Source organism: Pimephales promelas, chromosome 9, assembly GCF_988280905.1.
Source record: "Pimephales promelas chromosome 9, fPimPro1.hap1.1, whole genome shotgun sequence".
Taxonomy (NCBI): domain Eukaryota; kingdom Metazoa; phylum Chordata; class Actinopteri; order Cypriniformes; family Leuciscidae; genus Pimephales; species Pimephales promelas.
Window position 1 is genome coordinate 3,786,200 of NC_142777.1, and position 19,543 is coordinate 3,805,742.

Genomic DNA, 19,543 nt, shown 5'->3' on the forward strand with positions numbered 1-19,543 from the left:
AGTGATGTTTTGATTGAGCATTTTTTAAACAATTGTCATTGAGCATTTACAAAACAACAACGAAAAAACATCACAAATAAATAAAACTATAATAATAATACAATTCTTTGAAAATTAAGTGATTTTTTAACTGCAAAAAAGTGAAGAGCTCTGTCTTAGGTCTATAGTAACAGTCCCAATCGCGCACCTGACCACACCACACGCTGCAAAAAATATAACTGCTATCTGCCACATAATGAAAATTCCCAACAAAAGCTCTCGTTTATACAGGCTTTATATTCTTCTTTTGTTTCCGATTGATGTCTCTTGAGTTCAGTGTTGGATAGATCAGTTGTTTTAACCATTCATTAAAGTGAATCGGTTCAAATGAGTCATTAGTTCGCGAATCGGACTCATTAACGGACCCCGGCACACGTTGTGTGATTATCCACGCAGTTTAGGACATCGCAGAAGATTTGTCAACACAGAAAACATTTCATCACTGATTTTTTTTTTTTTTTTTAATTGAAAGTGTTGTTTATGTCATCTGAATGTGTGGAACGCTTTTCAGAGAAGATAAGGCAACGTTATCTTAGCACAATTCACAACCAGGGCTAGTTTTCCGACCTTTTCCCGTCATTTATTCTCAAAGATATTCAGTTATCTCAATTCATTAATAAGCGCGAGGGAGGGAGAGGAAGCAAGACAGTTTGAAGACGATGAGAGTGCACGCGCGACCAAGGCTTTCATTCTCTCGGTTAAACGAGTGCAGAAGTCACTCATCGTCATCTCTCACCGGTCAAGCTTTGGCGGGACAAAATTGCGCTTTAGTTAGGCTGACAGAAAACAGTGCGCAAGTTCCAGTCTTCTTGCGCTTGATGTTTAAACTGACAGGACTTGCAAATTGATAAACTCTCACACTATTATGGTTAAACTTTGCAATTCAGCCGCGAATCACAAGCGTTACTGCTGACTAGGGATGGGTATCGTTAAGGTTTTATCGGTATTACTACTCTTACCGATACCGCTTATCGATCCGGTACTTTAACGGTATTCTTATCGGTTCTTTTTGGTGTTTTTTTTTTTTTTTAAAGAATTAAGAACATAATTAAACTCTATATTTTGAAATGTAAAATAGAAAAAGCAAAACGAAGAAAAATATATTTTTGTTATGCAGCAATGTGCAGGCTTTTTTGTTTTATATACAAAAAGGACGCATAAGAAAAAAAAAACAAGTAAAAACACAAGAATAAAATCAATCAAAGATACAAATTATATACAAAAGTGCTTTAATTGGAAGGTGTACTAACATATCTTTTCAGGTAATTGTTTCTGTCTGAAAAGAAACCTAATTTAGTAATCAAATATAAAATAGCACTGTATAGTTTATCATAGACAGATTAATGCTTATTAAATCTAAAGTTACTTATTCAAAAGCTGTGAGTGATTTTTTCTGCCTTTTGTTGTTTGATTTGCATTAATGGCTGAATCGTCAGCAGGTTTAGGCTATTAGACTGCTGCCCCTTTAAGACCGGGAGCAAATCTAATCTGTAACCGGTAACTGAAGCACCATCATTTTCTCCCTATTATTTACGTCCATTTAAGACATAATTGTGTTTAAGTGAATAAACTGTGTTTAAGCGAATCTCAGAGCTGGTCATTTTGACATTTGTATGTATATTTGATAGTTAAGGAGGACACACGAAGCCCAAAGGATAGGCTACTTTTCTTGTCTCGTTGCAGTCCGTTTCGGAGCGCGCACCGCCTTGTGAACAGGCTCTTGCGCAGGCTTTTGTGTTTTTAATAGCCATTTTTTTCTCTTGCAACAGTAGAAGACAGCATTTTGCAACAATCGCCGATCGTGCTGATTCTGACGGTTACGTTTTGGGTACAGCGCTCCGCAGTGCTGTGAGTGTGAAGTAAAGGAAGTTAAGCTGGACAGATCATGCGTCTTGTTTTTTTAACGGTTTTATCTCAAATATCTTCTTTTTATAATCTTTGGAAGCCGAAATACAAAATATATTAGAATAATATCCCACATCTAAAGTGTAACCACGTTGAATGTTTAGTTCTGTCCTCATTGTCACTCATTAAGCAGGGCTGTCGTGTTGCGCGTGCTGTCTTTGCGTGAGATCGCTCTCTCTCTCTTCTCTCTCTCTCTGCTGAACTGCGAATTTCAAATTTGCATCACAGACAAATGGTTTAATTAAAATATAGTTTATATATAGAAAAGGCTGGCGATATAAACATGTTCAAGATAACGTCTTTATAGGAATGATAAATCATTTCTCCAGTACCGACAGCAGAACCGATAACGTCCGAGCTTATCGATACAGCGGTCTTTCAAAATTCAGCACCGGGGCCCGTTTAATACCGGGTTTCGGTACCCATCCCTACTGCTGACACGATCATGGATCACGGATTAACTACGATCCCAAATTGACATCGCACATCCTTGCGATGCGACTATTGTGAATGCGCACATCGCGATATCGATGCTAAAATGATGCATCGTGCAGCCCTACCAGCCCCTCAATGTTTGAACGACCCGACCCAAACCTCTCACACAACTCACCAAACAGGCTCCAACCAACTGGGTAAAATGATCTCGCTTGTGTTTCTCCTCCAAACAGCCGGTCTCAATATCTGCAAAATCAACAATTACACATGCAGGTCAAGTGACTTCAGATGAGGTCAGGCATAGATAGCATGTATAAATCAATTCTTCATGTGTTTTGTACATCTACTGACATTTTAATTATTGGTTACAAGAAGTGTTTGAAAAAAAAAAAAAACACTGTTTTTTAAGAGATGTTTCATCAGCTGAAAACCTGGCATACTATTAAATTTCCAACATTCATGATTTTATACAATATCTCGAGGAGGAGAAATGGATATTCAAGACCATTTTTGATACGCAGGGTAAAATTGACATCAAATTTGAACAGTATCCAAGTCTGTCTTAAACACCACTGTCAATCATTTTCATCAAAGCCTTAACTGACCTCAGACCTAATAACTCTTCATAATAAATCAAAAATAATTAGATAAACACATTACTATTGTAATACAACTACGTATGTAGAGAAGAGAGAGCAAGAAAGTGCAGAGTAGTGTTGTCACGATACCAAAATTATTGTTTCGATACCGATACCAAGTCAAGTATTGCGATTTCGATACTTTTTCGATACTTTTCCTGAAAAGGAAAGCTTTTCTTACAAGGCGTTTGTTTCATATGCACCTCATTTGCATAGGCCTGTGCTCTTTAATGCTGTAATAACCTAATATAAATAAATCACTGACTCTGATTATTATCATATAGCCGATAGATCAGTTTGCTGATGTTTTGTATCCTTTATTTTAGCAGCTTGCAAATTATTCATGCTATCTATGAAAGTTGGGGGGAAAGTTGTACACCTAATACAAAAATAAATGAAACATCTCAAGTTAACTAGCAGATAATTCATTTAGTTCGCTATTAAATAAGAGATCTAGCGCTAAAATCTGTTGTTGTTTTTTTTTAAATCAAGCACCGCTCTTTTTCGCTGCTATCAGTTGGATACAGTGTCTTTTGCGGCTTGCGCAGTCGCGCACCGTCTTCACACGGACGCGCGCTTCAAACTATCGCCGTTGCGGAGACCTCTGGATTGTGTTGCTAATAACTTGCAATGTATAACTATCAGACCGGCCCTCGAAACACCACCGGCCCACCGGAAAAAGATCCCACTCTCCTGATTGCCACTCCGCTACTGACAGGCGGCCACTGTATCACGTGTGCTCGCGCATGCAGCCGTCTCGCGGTAGTGTCTGAAACCGCTCACTCGTTCACTCATTCACTAATCCATATATAGTGTATGGCATTTGAGTGCACTATATCTGCAAGGAGTGAACGAGATGAAGTGAGTGAATTCGGACGCTGACGTTTACACTGTGCGTCGGAGAGTTGGAGCTGTCGCAGAAAAGGCTTCGTCACGCGTACTGATAAAACTCCTTTTATCTTACATTACCTACTTTATAAAATAATATTAACAACAATAACAATCATAATGACTTTATTTTGTAATTATACCTCCGTGCCAGCTTTGTAGTTTCATCGACTGAAATTGTCTGTTAACATGACGTGTCGTCGAGCGCCCTCCGGCGACCGTTATTATATTCAAAACGACGATTAACGGATATTTTTCAAATCCTCCACTGGATGTAATGTAATCTCAGTTCTCTCCGCATTGGATTGTGGGAAATAGGGCTTCAGCAAGTGTACATCGAATGTACACTCGAATTCAGAGAGGATTGTTGGTAAAAGTAGTGAATGAATGTAGGGAATGATGTTGTTCACTCAGAATTCGGACACCACTACAAAATGGCCGACACCCGATATAGTGCACTATATAGTGGATAGGGAGCGATTTCAGACACAGCTTTTGACAGCTGCAGCTTCTTTGCTGCGCGCGTGAGGAGAAACAACAGACGTTCATAGGGAGAGACTGGAAGCGTGCGTGGCACACACCAACATGAAATACACGTCTCTTACAAATCTGGGTCGCGGTCAGTATCGATTCTAATAAATTTAGATATCGTGAGGTTTTTAATTTCCGAGTATCGCGATACTTTTGAAGTATAAGAGTAATAAACAATAAATTATCATGTATTGAAAAACCTTTATTTTTGTACACTACTAAAAGAAAATATTTAGTTTTCTTTATTTTTTAACAGGCCAGGGAAATCAACAATTTACAGTATCTATGGTTAGAGAGATGTGGATCTTTTAGCATTTCGCAGGTAAAAAAACGTTTATTGATGCGTTTCCAATCAGAGAGATAATAAAAGAAAGACAACACAGTGTTTGTTTCGACATACAGACCCAGAAATACGAATGAAATTAAGCTAGAGGTATTTCTTACTCTCTGAATCGGTAAAATCTTGTTTATGGCTATACGTGTCTGTCGACTAGCATTCAAAGCTAGTCTTAACTGCATTTTGAACACGTTGGAACGAAGCATTTATCGGTAATGAACTTGCAGGGATTCAGTGTAGGGTGCTCCAAGAACTGTCGTATCTCCATATAACGTTAAATTAACATTTAAATCAAATCACACTGGGCCTGACAAACGAACAGCAGGGAATCTGAGAGCTTCATTACAATAAGTTCAGTCAGACTCTTCAGATTCAGACACTGATTTATGCAAACATCTGTCAGAACAGCGATCTATGTGAACACACCACTGCAGTTTAATAAGCGTGTTCACTCGTGCGCGGGACAGACGCAAACACACCCTGGCTCCACTTCACCGGGACAAATGAGATCACACTTCCATTAGATTGGGTTAATCGGCGTTAGCAGGTCCAGACTTACCTAATATACAGAAAACATCAGCTAAAACAGAAGCCATGTCGTCCCGCAGCTCCTGAAAGACAAACGTGATTGCGTTCACTGGCATGTCACACACACACACACGTTTACAGCATTTCAATTTCAACAATCTGTAATTATGATTCGAAAAATAAAATACCGTTCAAATTTTAATATGTTGCTTTGCTGGCCGTAAATGCAGTGAATCCATGATAAATCCCAAGCACTAACTCACAGTTGTAATTAAATGCACTGGGTGGTGCTGTGTGTATTAGATCACAATGTTGTCGTCTGCCTCGCGAAGTTTGGAATTACTTGAAAAATGATCTTACAAAATGGAATTACTTACGATCAAATTAAATAATGAATCTGAGTTATAATATCATCACCACAATGAGAAATCACATCGAAACAGTCGACTGAGGAAAGATCTGTTCATCGCTGCAGGTAAAGCGCAGCTGGATCCGAGATAATAACTTATCTAATAGCAAAATGATTTTGAGACATATACTTCCTTTAAGTTTGCGCGCCTACGTCACTTTTTGTTTATACTGAGATTTAGATATACAGGAAACCGCAATTGAAGACGATTTCAGTTTCTTTTAGTGAAAGGTAAAACTTCCGAAATCTCAGTGTAAATATTGAGTGACGTCACACGCAAGCGGTCACTTCCGGCGTAACATTGAACTGATTCATTTCGGTTCAGTTGGACATTGCACAACTGATTCAGATCACGTGGACGTCACTGTGATTACACGAGGTAAAAACGATATAAATACTGTTCGTTTTCTCACAAAAACCGCTCGTTTCGTGTCTTAGGCCATCTGTACGACAACTGGCCCCATCGCTTTATTAGGCGTTTTTTTTTTTTCTTGAGCTTAAATGCTTTTATTAATGCTTTTGTTTTTTATATTTTTTGTTTACACATAGGCCTACTGTTTAATGTTTTCAACTAAAAGAAAACTAACATATATTGTAAGCTTGTTGTGTGTATTGCCTAATCGTAAACTTCTTCAGCAATGGCGAAAAAACGTAAAAAAAAAAGCATCTTAAAAAATAATGTCTTTTTCGTTAAACGGCATTTTAATAAACGAATATTCGATTTTTATGAGCCCGAATATTCGAATGCAATATTTTTTGGAAAGTGCCCATCCCTTGTTTCAACGTCTCCATTTCTCCCGTTCACTGAACACACTCGTGAGGTGAAGTGTGTGATCGATCACTGGTACATCTCAGCTGTGTTTAGAAGGAGAGTTTCATCTCGCTGGATGAGATGTCACAGCAAAGGCAATCCACATAGATCAAACGCCACAGACACAAACTCAGAAAACGACACACACACTTTACATCTCAGCAGGACAGAGTTTCAGAGGTCCGAGATGAACTTCTCCTCGTTGTAATTGTTGTAACAATGGTTGTAATTGGAGTACAGTGCAACAGCAACCTCGTGTCCAGCCGTAAAGGGATACATATTATTATGTCATTTATTTCACACAGATGTTGTTTGACTCTATGATCTTACATTAAACAGACATATTTTAAGGTAGCTGGTTGTACTGTTTCAACCAATTACAATAAACTGGGGACAAGGCCCTCAAGCCTCGATAGCACACAAGAGCCCAGTGTGTGTGACTGGGGCCCGATGCAGAAAACCAACACATTTTTGAAAATTAAATTAAACCATTAGAATGTAATCTAGAACAATTAAAACAGAAAACATCGAATTTGGTCAAATAAAATAAAAAAATAGAACGCATTTCATAGGGCCCTAAACATGTAATTTTATCATTTTAATAAATTGTTGCAAATATGTATAAGCGTCATGATTTTGATTAATTAAACATGCTTTTTTAAAACTAACATTTAAATTAACCATTAAAATGGAGTCTGAAAAAAAGTGAACGAAAAAAACTGGGACCCAGAAATTTTTTAAATGAAAAACAAAATTGGAAGAAAAAAATAAATCAAAGGATTTCATAAGGCCCGATGTAACGTCAAAGCAACCAAAACACGTTTTTACGAATGTTTTCATTGAGTGAAATTCACTCTTTAATCATTGGCATTCTCCTGCTAAACTTGGGAAACCCTGGACTATATGATACATTTTTTAATTTTAGAGTCCCCATCCTCACTAAACTCCCAAAACAAACTCCAAACGAACTTAGTTCGGGCCTGACTTTGTTCAAAATGACACCGCAGTTTGTCCTTCGACGTGGATTTATACGGAGGAGAAGAGGTTGAGCACTCACCATGACATCAGCCAGGAGACCGGCGGCCACATCCACCTTCAGATTGCCCTGGATAACATGCCAGCAGAGCTCATACAGGCCGGACTGCAGATCTATAAGACACACACACACACACTCTCAGTAACGGCGTTCAGTTCCTACAGGCGTACTGATAACACCTGCACAACATTAAAGAGTTCCAGTTGATGGTACATGTGTGGCCAATGCTTATGTCATTCTGTTCGTTATTCACATCCATGACATTTATGTGTGCCTTATAACATCTTTCTTCCCTCACAGTTACGTCACGGCGCTAGCTGGAGGCAAAACAAACCGACAACTGGAGGCGGCCAATACAAACCAGCACAGATTCAGCTGAATAAGAAAGCGCTTAAATTAGTATTATTATTAAATGTCATCTTGTTTTGTTGCTGATGAAAAATTAATATGCTGTATCTGGAATTTTTATTTCTAGAAAATATTCACATCATTAAAATCGCACCGTATGAATGAATGAATGAATGAATAATTAATAATAATTAAAGACAAGAAAATTCCGATTTCATGTAGGGCCCTATAATTTCCGCGATCACGGAATCGCTGACGGAATCGCGGAATTGGCCGATTAACGCGGAATCTAGTGTTAACGCGGAATTTCGCAGAATTTTACATATTTGGAATGAAATTCGTTTTTTGTGTGGGAGAAGAACGTATGTCTGGGGAAAATGCAGAGAGACGGGGAAGCAAATCTGGGCGACACAACCCCTCCCCTCTCATTTCAGCTCATGACGGCATCAAAACAATAGCCGCGTTTCCACTGAAAGCATGGCGAAGCGGCTCTCCACGGCTCTGCTTTCGTCGGCGAAAAAGTTAAGAAACTCGTCGCACACACACACACAAAGTCCCCTCCGTGCACGTCTGTCTATGAGGTGCCGGACAGAGTGTGTGTCCGAGTCGAGAGCGCACGAGAGAGAGACGAGACAGCGCGCTCAACAGTGCGCGCGAGAGAGACCGAGTGTGTCCCAATGTGCAACTATGCCCGAAATAGTATTGACAGTTACTAATGTCACATACTATTTAGGATGGATAGTATGCACATTACGACGCAGCTAGAGTGTTACTTGTATTTTAACTTATATAAACTAATAAAATGTATTTTACAGGACAGTTTAAAGCTCATAACCATATTTTGTTGTTACTTGCAGTGTTATGTTGCATCATGCAGTATTTGTCATTTTAAGAGTAAATGCCTATTTTATTTGTGTACATTTTAATCATTAACATTAAAAGCTCTTTTTACAAATAAAATAACAGTAAAGGGTAAAAAAAAACTGAACTCCCAAAAATTAAAATGGAAAAAACGGAATTTGCAAAAATTATAACGGAAAAAACGGAATTTGGGAAAAAATAAAACGGATTTTATATAGGGCCCTATTCATGATCAATATACCTTCCTACAACTGCTGCTGTGTCTGCCAGCATTTAAGTGATGCGCATGATCTAGACACCTCGCGCGTGCGTAGACAATTCTTGCACAGTCGCGGTAATGTTAAGCCATGTCACAAAAAAAGGACGTGTCCCTCTGGTGCGGAAAACAGAACGAAGAAAATGACAGAGGAGGAGAAAAAGAGCAAGATAAAAGTATGTTTGAAAAAAAAAGATACATTTTCCATTTTAAGGAAACACAATTTTGAGGCTTGAATTGTGGAAGCGATAAAGCTGATAAAATTATGGGGAAAGGGCTACCTATTTATTTTAAGAGAATTAGCTCAATTATGCGTTTTTATTTAGAGGCACCATTGTTAGTTCCCAACACGCTTTGCACATGGCTGGCAATGGAGAGGAAATATTGAAATTAAGTGTTATTTTATGAGTTTGAGTAAAGGGACACATCTGTCAATGTTTAATCTTCAGTTATGTTTGACATTTGAAAGAGTTTCTTTTATGTTGAAGTTTTGATTGTTACCATTGTGCAGACAAGTAGGGCTTACAGCAAAGTTGTGAATAACTGCATGTATTGTTACTCTGAAGCATGTTGCTTGGTTCATTGAGCAAAAACTTTGTAATAATGCTAGTGCAGTAACAAGTGTGGTTATGTGCTATGCTAGTGGCATACAGTCTTTTAATAATGCAACATAACTCATTACATTTCACTGTATCACAGACTAAATAATTAAAGGGATTTTACATAATTTATTCTGGTAGATTGCAACTACTCAAAAAAATTAAGTGTAATATTGTTACCATATTTTTTTTTCATTTAATAGCAGTAACATTTTTCACAGTGTGGAGTTACAGTACTAGTTGGAAATGTTACAACATTATAAACAAAAAAAGTATCTCTTGTCATTACACCTCTTCACACTCGCTGGCACTGTGGGAATTGCCTGCTCAAATGTGTGAATTGGGACGGGATGAAAGTGTCACGGTAAAGACGCTAAACGCCGCTACGAGTGGCTGTCAAGCAAAGCCGTGTCAGTGTGAGTGAACGCAGCATCTCAAGCACACGGCGTTCACAGCCGCAATATTAACCCATCATTCAGAAGACAACCTATGAGATTTATGCATGCAAGTGTGTTGAATTCAGGAGATATCACAGCCCTGCATTATTAAGATATAGGGGGACGCAATCTTTACAACATTTCATATCAACATTTTATAATAAACAATCAGGATAGAACTAGATTTCTCTATCTAAAATAGTAATCTGCATTAACAACATCTGTGATATAACTACACTCTAAATAGCAAAACTCCCAAGAGCAAATTAAAGAGGAATCTGTAAAGCTTGAAAAAAATCAACATTAACAAAATTTTTAAAAAGTATTTTTTAATGTTTTGCAAGGGCTGTGATTATTTGAAATCATACACATGTTGTAAGCATTTACACTTTCTAAACAGTGTCTAAATTTGATTGCGCGTGAACAGAGTTACCGTTAATGTACACACTAGAAACAGGGAATTTAATTAGGGGTGGTATAAAGACTTAAAAAAAAAATAAACATCCATGGTTCGTGAATATTTGGATTCAGGGGAGCGTCATCAGGGTTCCAGACCGCGATCATTTTTTGATAATGTGCGAGTTAACATTTTACGACGTGGTCGCATATCGCGCAACAGAACGCCGTTGTATCCGCTGCTGCAGTCCGTAACTTATGTTCAAAATGAACGAGTAGGCTACATCATGAATTAATTTTCCAAACCGTGTTTTTCACTTGTCCTGAATCACTACGGTACGCCAATAATAAGCGTTTATATTCAGACTGTTTTATCCTGGGGTCGACTCGGATGCGGAGTTGCCCAGTGCCTGCGTGACTCGCCATAGACATTAATGGACAGAAGTAGCTCCGGTTACAGTGTTCTTCCACAAGACACGTGCAGTCTATTTATTGACGAACGTAGACGTCACGCGCATTGCACACTGATGGTGGAACGCGCCAATTACGAATTCACGAATTAAGGCATACAACAATGAAAATGTCTCACAAAACAGCATGCCTCCTCCTACGTCTTTTCCAGCGGGTAAGAAGTAAGAAGTGTGAGATTTCTGATTTATGTTACAACTATAAACTTTGATAAGGAAAAATCTGTATTAGCTTATTATAATACTCTAATCTTTTAAAATGTAATGTATACATGTGAATGTTTAATGAGTTTTTAAAAGATAGAAAGATGATACAAGATAGAAAGACAGACAGACAGACAGACAGACAGACAGACAGACAGACAGACAGACAGACAGACAGACAGACAGATAGATAGATAGATAGATAGATAGATAGATAGATAGATAGATAGATAGATAGATAGATAGATAGATAGATAGATAGATAGATAGATAGATAGATAGATAGATAGATAGAAAGACAATTATGATTCAAATGTAAATAGATATATTGTATATAATTCAAAAGTAAAATGCTTACAGATTAAAATTATTGCCCAAAATCCATGAAAATCCTGAAATTTGACAATGATAATTCATATTTTACAGGTATTTATGCTGCAACCCAGAAAGCCTTTGCTAACTTTGGTCCATTAAAACCATTATTCATCAGCATGCACTGATTAACCCCATGGCATGTAGCAAAAAAAAAAAAAAGGTGCGACCAAATCAAATGCTGGTGCGACCAACTGAGAAAGTTGATAGCGCCAGTTCAACCAGTGGAAAAGTTAGTCTGGAGCCCTGGTCGTGCATCACAGAGACAGGTGATTTACAAGAGCTGCCAAATTATTGTTGCAGCAAACCACAGTAACACATCAAATCTGCCCCAACACCTGCAGCCACGCGGAGACATGAAGTGAGAGATGTGCGTTGGGTTTCGCCACTCCTGAAACACACTACAGTATGGTATGGTTCGTTTACCGGAGTGGAAATCTCCTCACCACACTTTATTAAAGGGATAGTTCACTTTGAAATTAATTTTTGATATGTTTTATCTTACCTCAAGGGCATCCAAGATGTAGGTGTCTTTGTTTCCACAGTATTTTCAATTTTGATATTTTTAGGTCAAACCGTTCTTGTCTGTCAGTCATATAATGGAGGTCTATGGTCACCACCTCAAAGAGCATGCACAGAGAAGTCCAGATTAAACATGATTTAATGACTCGTGAATGTAAGTACACATTGATGGCCTAAGACACGAAACGAGCGGTTTGTGTGAGAAAACGAACAGTATTTATATCGTTTTTACCTCGTGTAACCACAGCCACGTCCGAGTGATCTGAATCAGTTCAATGTTACGCCGGAAGTGATCGCTTGCGTGTGACGTCACTCAATGTGTACACGGAGATTTCGGAAGTTTTACTAAACATATTTGGATATATTGAAATCATCTTCCATTGCGTTTTTTTCCCGTATATCTAAATATGTTTAGTGAAAGGTAAAACTTCCGAAATCTCTGTATAAACAAAGAGTGATGTAGGCGCGTAAGCGATCACTTCCGGTGCATGCGCAGACCTAAGCACCCGCGCTGTCAGATCAGTTTGACAAGGCTGTAATTACACTGTTAGTTTTCTCACACAAACCGCTCGTTTCGTGTCTTAGGCCATCAATGTGTACTTACATTCACGAGTCATTAAATCATGTTTAATTTGGACTTCTCTGTGCATGTTCTTTGAGGTGGTGACCATAGACCTGCATAATATGACTGACGGATAAGTACAGTTTGACCTAAAAATATCAAAATTGAAACTACTGCGGAAACAAAGACACCTACATCTTGGATGCCCTTGAGGTAAGATAAAACATATCAAAAATTAATTTCAAAGTGAACTATCCCTTTAATGATGATCCTAAAATGAAAGTCAATGCTTCCCTGATGACCACACTGGAGGAAATCTGTCTCAGGCTTTGAGAGATGCACAAGTGTCAAATAATAAAGCAGCGCTATGATCATTCTTTTATGAATTAACCAGAGCAAGAAAGAGATAGAGAGTGTGTGCACGCAAGTGAGTATTGCAATATTGAAGCTTGTTGGTTTAATTAATTGTAACTGACTGGGAAACCGATGTTTTGCAGTCTTAAAGAGGCCAGCGGGTGGGTTACCACCATTCGCCATACTGGTCCTCAGTGCTGCCATCTCACTGGACCGTCGTGTCGACCTGACGAAAACGGCATATATGCGGAGCATTACATTAATTAATTTGCACGCGAGTTTTATTTATTTTTATTCCGTGTAAATGCAAGCACCGAACCATGACGCCCGTACCGTTTCGGTTCAATACGAATACAAGCACCGTTAGCGCTGGGCGGTTTGACCAAAAATTGATATCACAGTTTGTTTGTTTTTCAGAATTAAGCCAGTTTTCCGTTTTTTTCATGCATAATCAGGTGTTCAAAGCATTTTCTACTGGTTGAGAGAGGAATTACTGCAATAAATTGACTTAGGATGGTCTATTTTACTGTCATTAGTTAATATTGTAGAATAGAGTAGCGCCCAGTATAACCTAAAATTGTTATTTCTTAACGTTCTAATTACATTCTTATAACCAAGCAAGAACGTTAATACAACGTCCAAAAAAATGGACGTTTTGAATGTTCCTAGAACTGCAATATACAGTGAAAATACAAAGTCTCAATACTTCAACCCCATCTTTTATTCATGATTAATACTGCATTGCATATAATGTGTGCTGGTCAACTAGTCTAGGGGTTTATTAATTTCAGAAGCCTTTCTGTAAACCCATCACTGCGCCGTTCGCTCACAAATATGCAACACAGGATGTTAGCCAGAGGCTTAGGAATGCGGTGTGAAATGACAGCAGATGTGTGTTAGCTTTTAATGCTTTGCCAGCTTGTAAGAAAAATGTATGGTATAAGTTACAATTTGGATTAACCTTTTATTTTATTCAGTTAAAAAACTTTACAAAAAGTTAAAGTCAGCACAGTCTAATGAAACATGCTTCAATAATAAAGAGTTTCGACGGAAAGAACATGTTGGTGGATCTAGTGTCAAAACGTGTGTCCTCCTGTGATGGGCTGTTCGGACAAGGGTGTGAACTATCTGCTCCCATCAGTCTGAGATTTGATATAAAGCAGCTTCTTCCAACATGGGGGCTGATTTCATGAAGTTTGTTCATAGTATTAAAATCCCATTCTGTTTGCCATTTGTTATTAATATAGAAATTAATTATTGGTTTTAGATGCACATTTTGATGCCATTTCCTTTGATTTACAGTATCCGGATAACCAACGAAACCAGGTATTAAATTGATGACCCTTTAGTTAGAGCAATTTATAAGTGCTGGGTGATCATTTTTAAAGGGTGACATTGCTTGGAAACATCAAATCAGAAATTATAAGAACAGTTCAGTTGCATAGTCTTTATGCAGGCCAGTGCCATAATCATAGCGTTTACGACAGCATATGAATACCCGGGGTTAACAATTAATGTGAAAATTATGTGCAGTGTGAAAATGAAGCAAGATAAAAATATGAAATTAGAGCCAGACCGATTTATCGGCAGGCCGATATTAGGCATTTTCCAAACTATCGGTATCTGCAATTATAATGGCCGATAAATTAATATTTAAAAAATAAAATTGGACGAAACACGCTTCAACCATGTCACGAGTGTTGGAGTTGTATAGTTTGTCCACCAGAGGGCACTCTACAGCGTCCCTGTTGGCAACACTTGTGTATATATATATATGTATACATGTATATATCTCGACCGATATATCGGAATATCGGATTTTAAAACCAACAAATATTTGTATCGGTATCGGCCTACAAAATCCTTTATCGGTCGGGCTCTGTATGAAATGTTTAAAATGACCCAGGGTTAACTAGTAAAAGCCCTAGTATGTGTTAGACCAGAAATATGGGTTTCAGTCTTCAAATTTCCTTATATTAACTTTAACACAGTTTGTAATTATTAGGCAAAGTGAGGCATGTCATGATGTCAACTATTTGTACAGTGAATTTCACACACGCTGGTTATTCAGTCTCACTTTCTCCGACAACAAAACGTTCACTCGTCAAATGCGCACTTCTCGCGCCGGCGTAAAATGGCGGGAGGTGAAAAACAAAAGTGAGTAATAATAAAAAAAATACACCCACTATTTTAACATTTAATAATAATTAGTGATGCACCGATGTGAAAATTTGTGGCCGATACCGATAACCGATATTAACATTGCTGTTATGGCCGATACCGATATTTACCGATGTCGATATCCCTGTATAGAAAACACATAGCGAGGATTAGGGCTGCACGATATTGGTAAAAAATGAAAAAAACTTTATTTTTCTGCGATATTGTGATATAAAAACAATTTCAACAGATTACTTGAATTGCTCTATTTGGAAAGAATGAATCATTCTAGAATGACTGGGGTAGTTTTGTCATGGAGTAAATCTGCATAGAAACTAATATTAATAGAATGTTAACAAAATTTGTTAACATTCTATTAATCTATTAACCTTACACTTTACAATAAGGTTCCATTTATTAAAGTGTACATTTAATGTACACTTTAATAAATGGAACCTTACTGTAAAGTGTTTCCGATTTATGTCTCTTGAGCTCAGTGTTGGACAGATCAGTTGTTTTAACCATTCATTAAAGTGAATCGGTTCAAAGGAGTCATTAGTTCGCGAATCGGACGTGTCATTAACGGAACCACGGCACACGTTGTGATTATCCAGGCAGTTTAGAACATCACACGAGATTTGTCTCGACCTATTTTTACAGTCTATGGTCTCGACAGTCGACACAGAAAACATTTCATCAACAGATAGATTTTTTTGGTTTATTGAAAGTGTGGTTTCACAATTCACGACCAGTAGTTCAGAAGAAAAAAACTTCGGTCTTCCGACCTTTTACCATCGTGTATTCTCAAAGATATTCAGTCAACTCAATTCATAAACATGCAGGAGGGAGGGAGAGAGAGAGAGAGAGAGCAAGACATTTTGAAGACGGCGCGCGTGACCGGTGCTTTCACTCTTTCTTGTTCCCTCAGTTAAACAAGCGCAAGACATTTTGAAGACGGCGCGCGACCGGTGCTTTCACTCTCTCTTGTTCCCTCAGTTAAACAAGCGCAGCAGTCACTCATCTACATCACTTACCGGTCAAATATGGCTTTGGCGGGACAAAAATACGCATTAGGAAGGCTGGCAGAAAACAGCTCACCAATTCTAGTCTTCGTGGCTTGATGTTTAAACGCACTTGCGCTTTTAATACGCGTGCAAAAACAAACATCCCCGCCCCCACACTCACACCTACACGCACGTCAAATACACAGATGATCATCGGCCTGTTCACATCGGCCCTATTTTGACATCGGAACGATACCGATGTGTAAAAAATTGACCAAATCGGCCGATATTATATCGGCGGCCGATATATCGTGCACCACTAATAATAATACATTTTATTTGTAATGCGCCGTTTTAGACACAAACCATTAAAGCATTTAATGTACAGAACAAAATAATCAAACATGGGAAAAAAATGATATAAATAAGTATCAAAAAAATTTTTTACAAATAATGAAATTATAAAGCAAAAGCTTGACTAAAAAGATGTGTCTTAACCTTCAAATGGTCTTTGTTCCTGTTTACACTTCTGGGCCTATTCGACCCCAACAATTGATTGAGTAATTGTACAAAAATGTACCCTTTTAATCATACTAATAATATATATTTTTTTGTTTACTTTTCATCTATTCATTAATGCTGTGTTTAGGAGATATAAAGTACTTTTGTATCCATATACCACACAATTCATCAACTACACCATTAGCTTGCATATGAAATATTATTTTTTATGATACATTGCATTTATGCTCTAGTACTAGGCCTTCATTTCTGTGTAAAAATGTTCAGATTTATGCCAAAAAAATATATTTTTTTTGACACATGAAGGAAATATGCATAGTTTTTTTTTTTTTTTTCACATTTTCCATTCATTTCAATGTGGGGTCATATTGACCCCGAAGACCAGAAGTGTAAACATTTTTTTACATAACTTCAGAACAACCGAATCAAGCCCAGATTTCCTTGTGTGTGTATAGATAGATAATGTATGAAAAGTCACAAAATCTTATTACACTGAGATGAAGGGAACCTTTTCTTTTTTTTTTGTTAAGTAAAAGTCGATTGGGGTCGTATAGACCCCATGACCCGATTGAGGGCTACAGAGCATATTGCAGGTAAAAAAAACATCTAAATTTATAGATAACCTTGTATGAAAATACCATAGGAAAAGATAATGCAGGATTTAAAATGTTTTAAAACAACATAAGGGCACTAATTTAGATAAAGATAAAGTGAGCAATTCTCGGAAGATTGAAATTCATTCTTCCAACCTTTTATAAACAAGGATATTGTAATGTTTACATTACAATGTGAATTATTTGTGCAAATAATAACTATATAAAAAAAACAACATTGCACCAGTAAGATCCCTAGGAATAAGTCAAATGAATTAAACTTACCTTTAACAAACTCTTGACCACTGGGTTTTCCTGCAAGGTCCTGGAAAAACTGTAAACTAGAAACAGAAAAAAAAGTGAAGTTTAGTTATTAATAACATGATGAGCAACAAAGATGACCCTATTTAGGCAGGATTAAGCTCAATATATCATAACAGATCAAAATTAAGTAGAGTTTACTAGTGACCATTGAGCTTTTTTAATGTCACACAGCTACAGTGTGTTATTCTTCACCCTACGATAAACAACATGACTATCATCTACAAGTTGACTGATCGAGTTCTGTATCATCTGAATAACTGCAATCATGTGTTGTTAATGTATATCTATCCTGGACACACACACAGGTGAAACTACTGTAAAAGACACGGGTGTATCATGAACATATGAATCAGGCAGTGCTCAAATCCTGGTAAACTAGCATTGCACATGAAGCCTCACTAGATTTTGACCATGCTGAATACAAAAGCAGTTTACTGGATTTTGGAGCAGATGCTAAACCATCCAACATGATCAGAAATACTGCATACACCACTATGGAGACCACTAAGTAGTATGTGTCAACAATTAGACCGCTGACTCGGTATGTTTTGAGACTGTGCTGTTGATAAATGTAGGGCAGATCACTAACGTTAGCTTTCGAGACAACCAATATCTACCATGATTGAACTCTTAAGCATTGCTAACTCATACTTAACCTTTTCATGAGGGTTACACAACCTCATAACACCCCATAATATTAACTTCAGGCTTGCTTATAGTGTATAAGATCCATGTTTGACTACACAACACATGTAGATGTAACACACGTTACATACTGTAACACACACACTGATAAGAAGACACATGCTAATGCTAACCCAGCTAACTATTAGCTCACTGGCGTTACAGTCATGAAAATAACCAATAAAGTGTCTTACGGATACATTTAAAGAAACTACAGACTGTACATTCTTTATTTGGTTACCAGCACATTCAAGTTTATAAGCCATTTTATTGAACTTTAAGTAAACAGTTTTTAACGCGCACTAGCAGGGGACGTTGACAATGAAGAGAATATGATTTGTGCTTTCGACAATAACCCGCGGTAATAACGCCCAAAAAAACGTATATAACTTTATTCCCATGCACACTTTCCATCCGATTACTAAACTCCTACTCACAACTCATTTTTGCCCGATTTGTCCCAGTTTTTTATCCAGTCAGACGGGAGGATAAGCGCCGCCATCTTCCTCCAAACACACTCACACACACTCACAGCCGGATGTTTAGCACACACACTCGCGCGCGCACGTCAATGCATCTCGGGATGTCGGAGTGTTTATTTTCAATTTTCATTTCATTTGGAAGTCATTTAATATCTACATTTTAATTTAATTTTAAACCTCTTTGAGGCCAATCAATAGACATGTTGAGAAATTATTAGATAATAAATGTTTATAGCTTCTGCTTTTTTTCTTTCATCTGAACGGCTTTGTTGCTTTTTATTATTGTGTCTATTGATTGTACAGACAGTTGTAAATGCAAGCTTTAACTGTATGTAAATTATTCATCATATCACATTAGAAATATATTGGTGTGTCTTCCTGGGCATCTAGGAGGAAATAGCTAAAATACTGCATTTTTATAAACTTTTTTTACACAGAACGTACAAATTAATAATTAACTTAGAAAGATTGGAAAAAAAATGTTGCAAAAAATAAATACACCATAAGAAATCTACATCCAACAAATCTACGAGTGATAATCGAGAGATCATAGGCCTACACTGTAAAAAATATATTTCCTTAATTTGTAATAACAACATTTTTTCTTTTGTCAAATCAACTTATAGTTCAGATAACATAATAATTTGAGTTTCTGGAGATTAAATTAATCTCCTTCATTGTATTAACTCATTTTTTCCATTTCAATGAACTTTTTGTAACCTCGTTGCCTTAAATTTTAAGGCGTTACTTATTTTTTAAGTTAAACCAACAATATTTTTTACAGTGGGGCTGGAATAACAGGTGTGGATTCATAGGGACAGTGGGAAACACTCCCCCTC

At 37.4% G+C, this 19,543-nt stretch overlaps 1 protein-coding gene across 5 annotated transcripts in view; it reads right to left on the minus strand.

Moving 5' to 3' along the window:
* The window catches only part of thoc2 (THO complex 2), a 173,314-nt gene extending 154,513 nt beyond the window's left edge, over positions 1–18,801 (minus strand). For 3 of the 5 annotated variants that reach the window (XM_039694123.2, XM_039694122.2, XM_089134684.1), the window contains exons 1-5: positions 18,660–18,801; positions 17,500–17,555; positions 7,579–7,670; positions 5,333–5,384; positions 2,555–2,625 (exon numbers count right to left, since the gene is read on the minus strand). In XM_039694123.2, the coding sequence (XP_039550057.2) occupies positions 2,555–2,625; positions 5,333–5,384; positions 7,579–7,670; positions 17,500–17,555; positions 18,660–18,724 (336 nt within the window). In that variant the 5' untranslated portion in view covers positions 18,725–18,801. The remainder of the gene's footprint in view (positions 1–2,554; positions 2,626–5,332; positions 5,385–7,578; positions 7,671–17,499; positions 17,556–18,659) is intronic. The other 2 variants (XM_039694125.2, XM_039694124.2) reach the window with 1 other exon arrangement.
* Between the last annotated feature and the right edge of the window lie 742 nt (positions 18,802–19,543).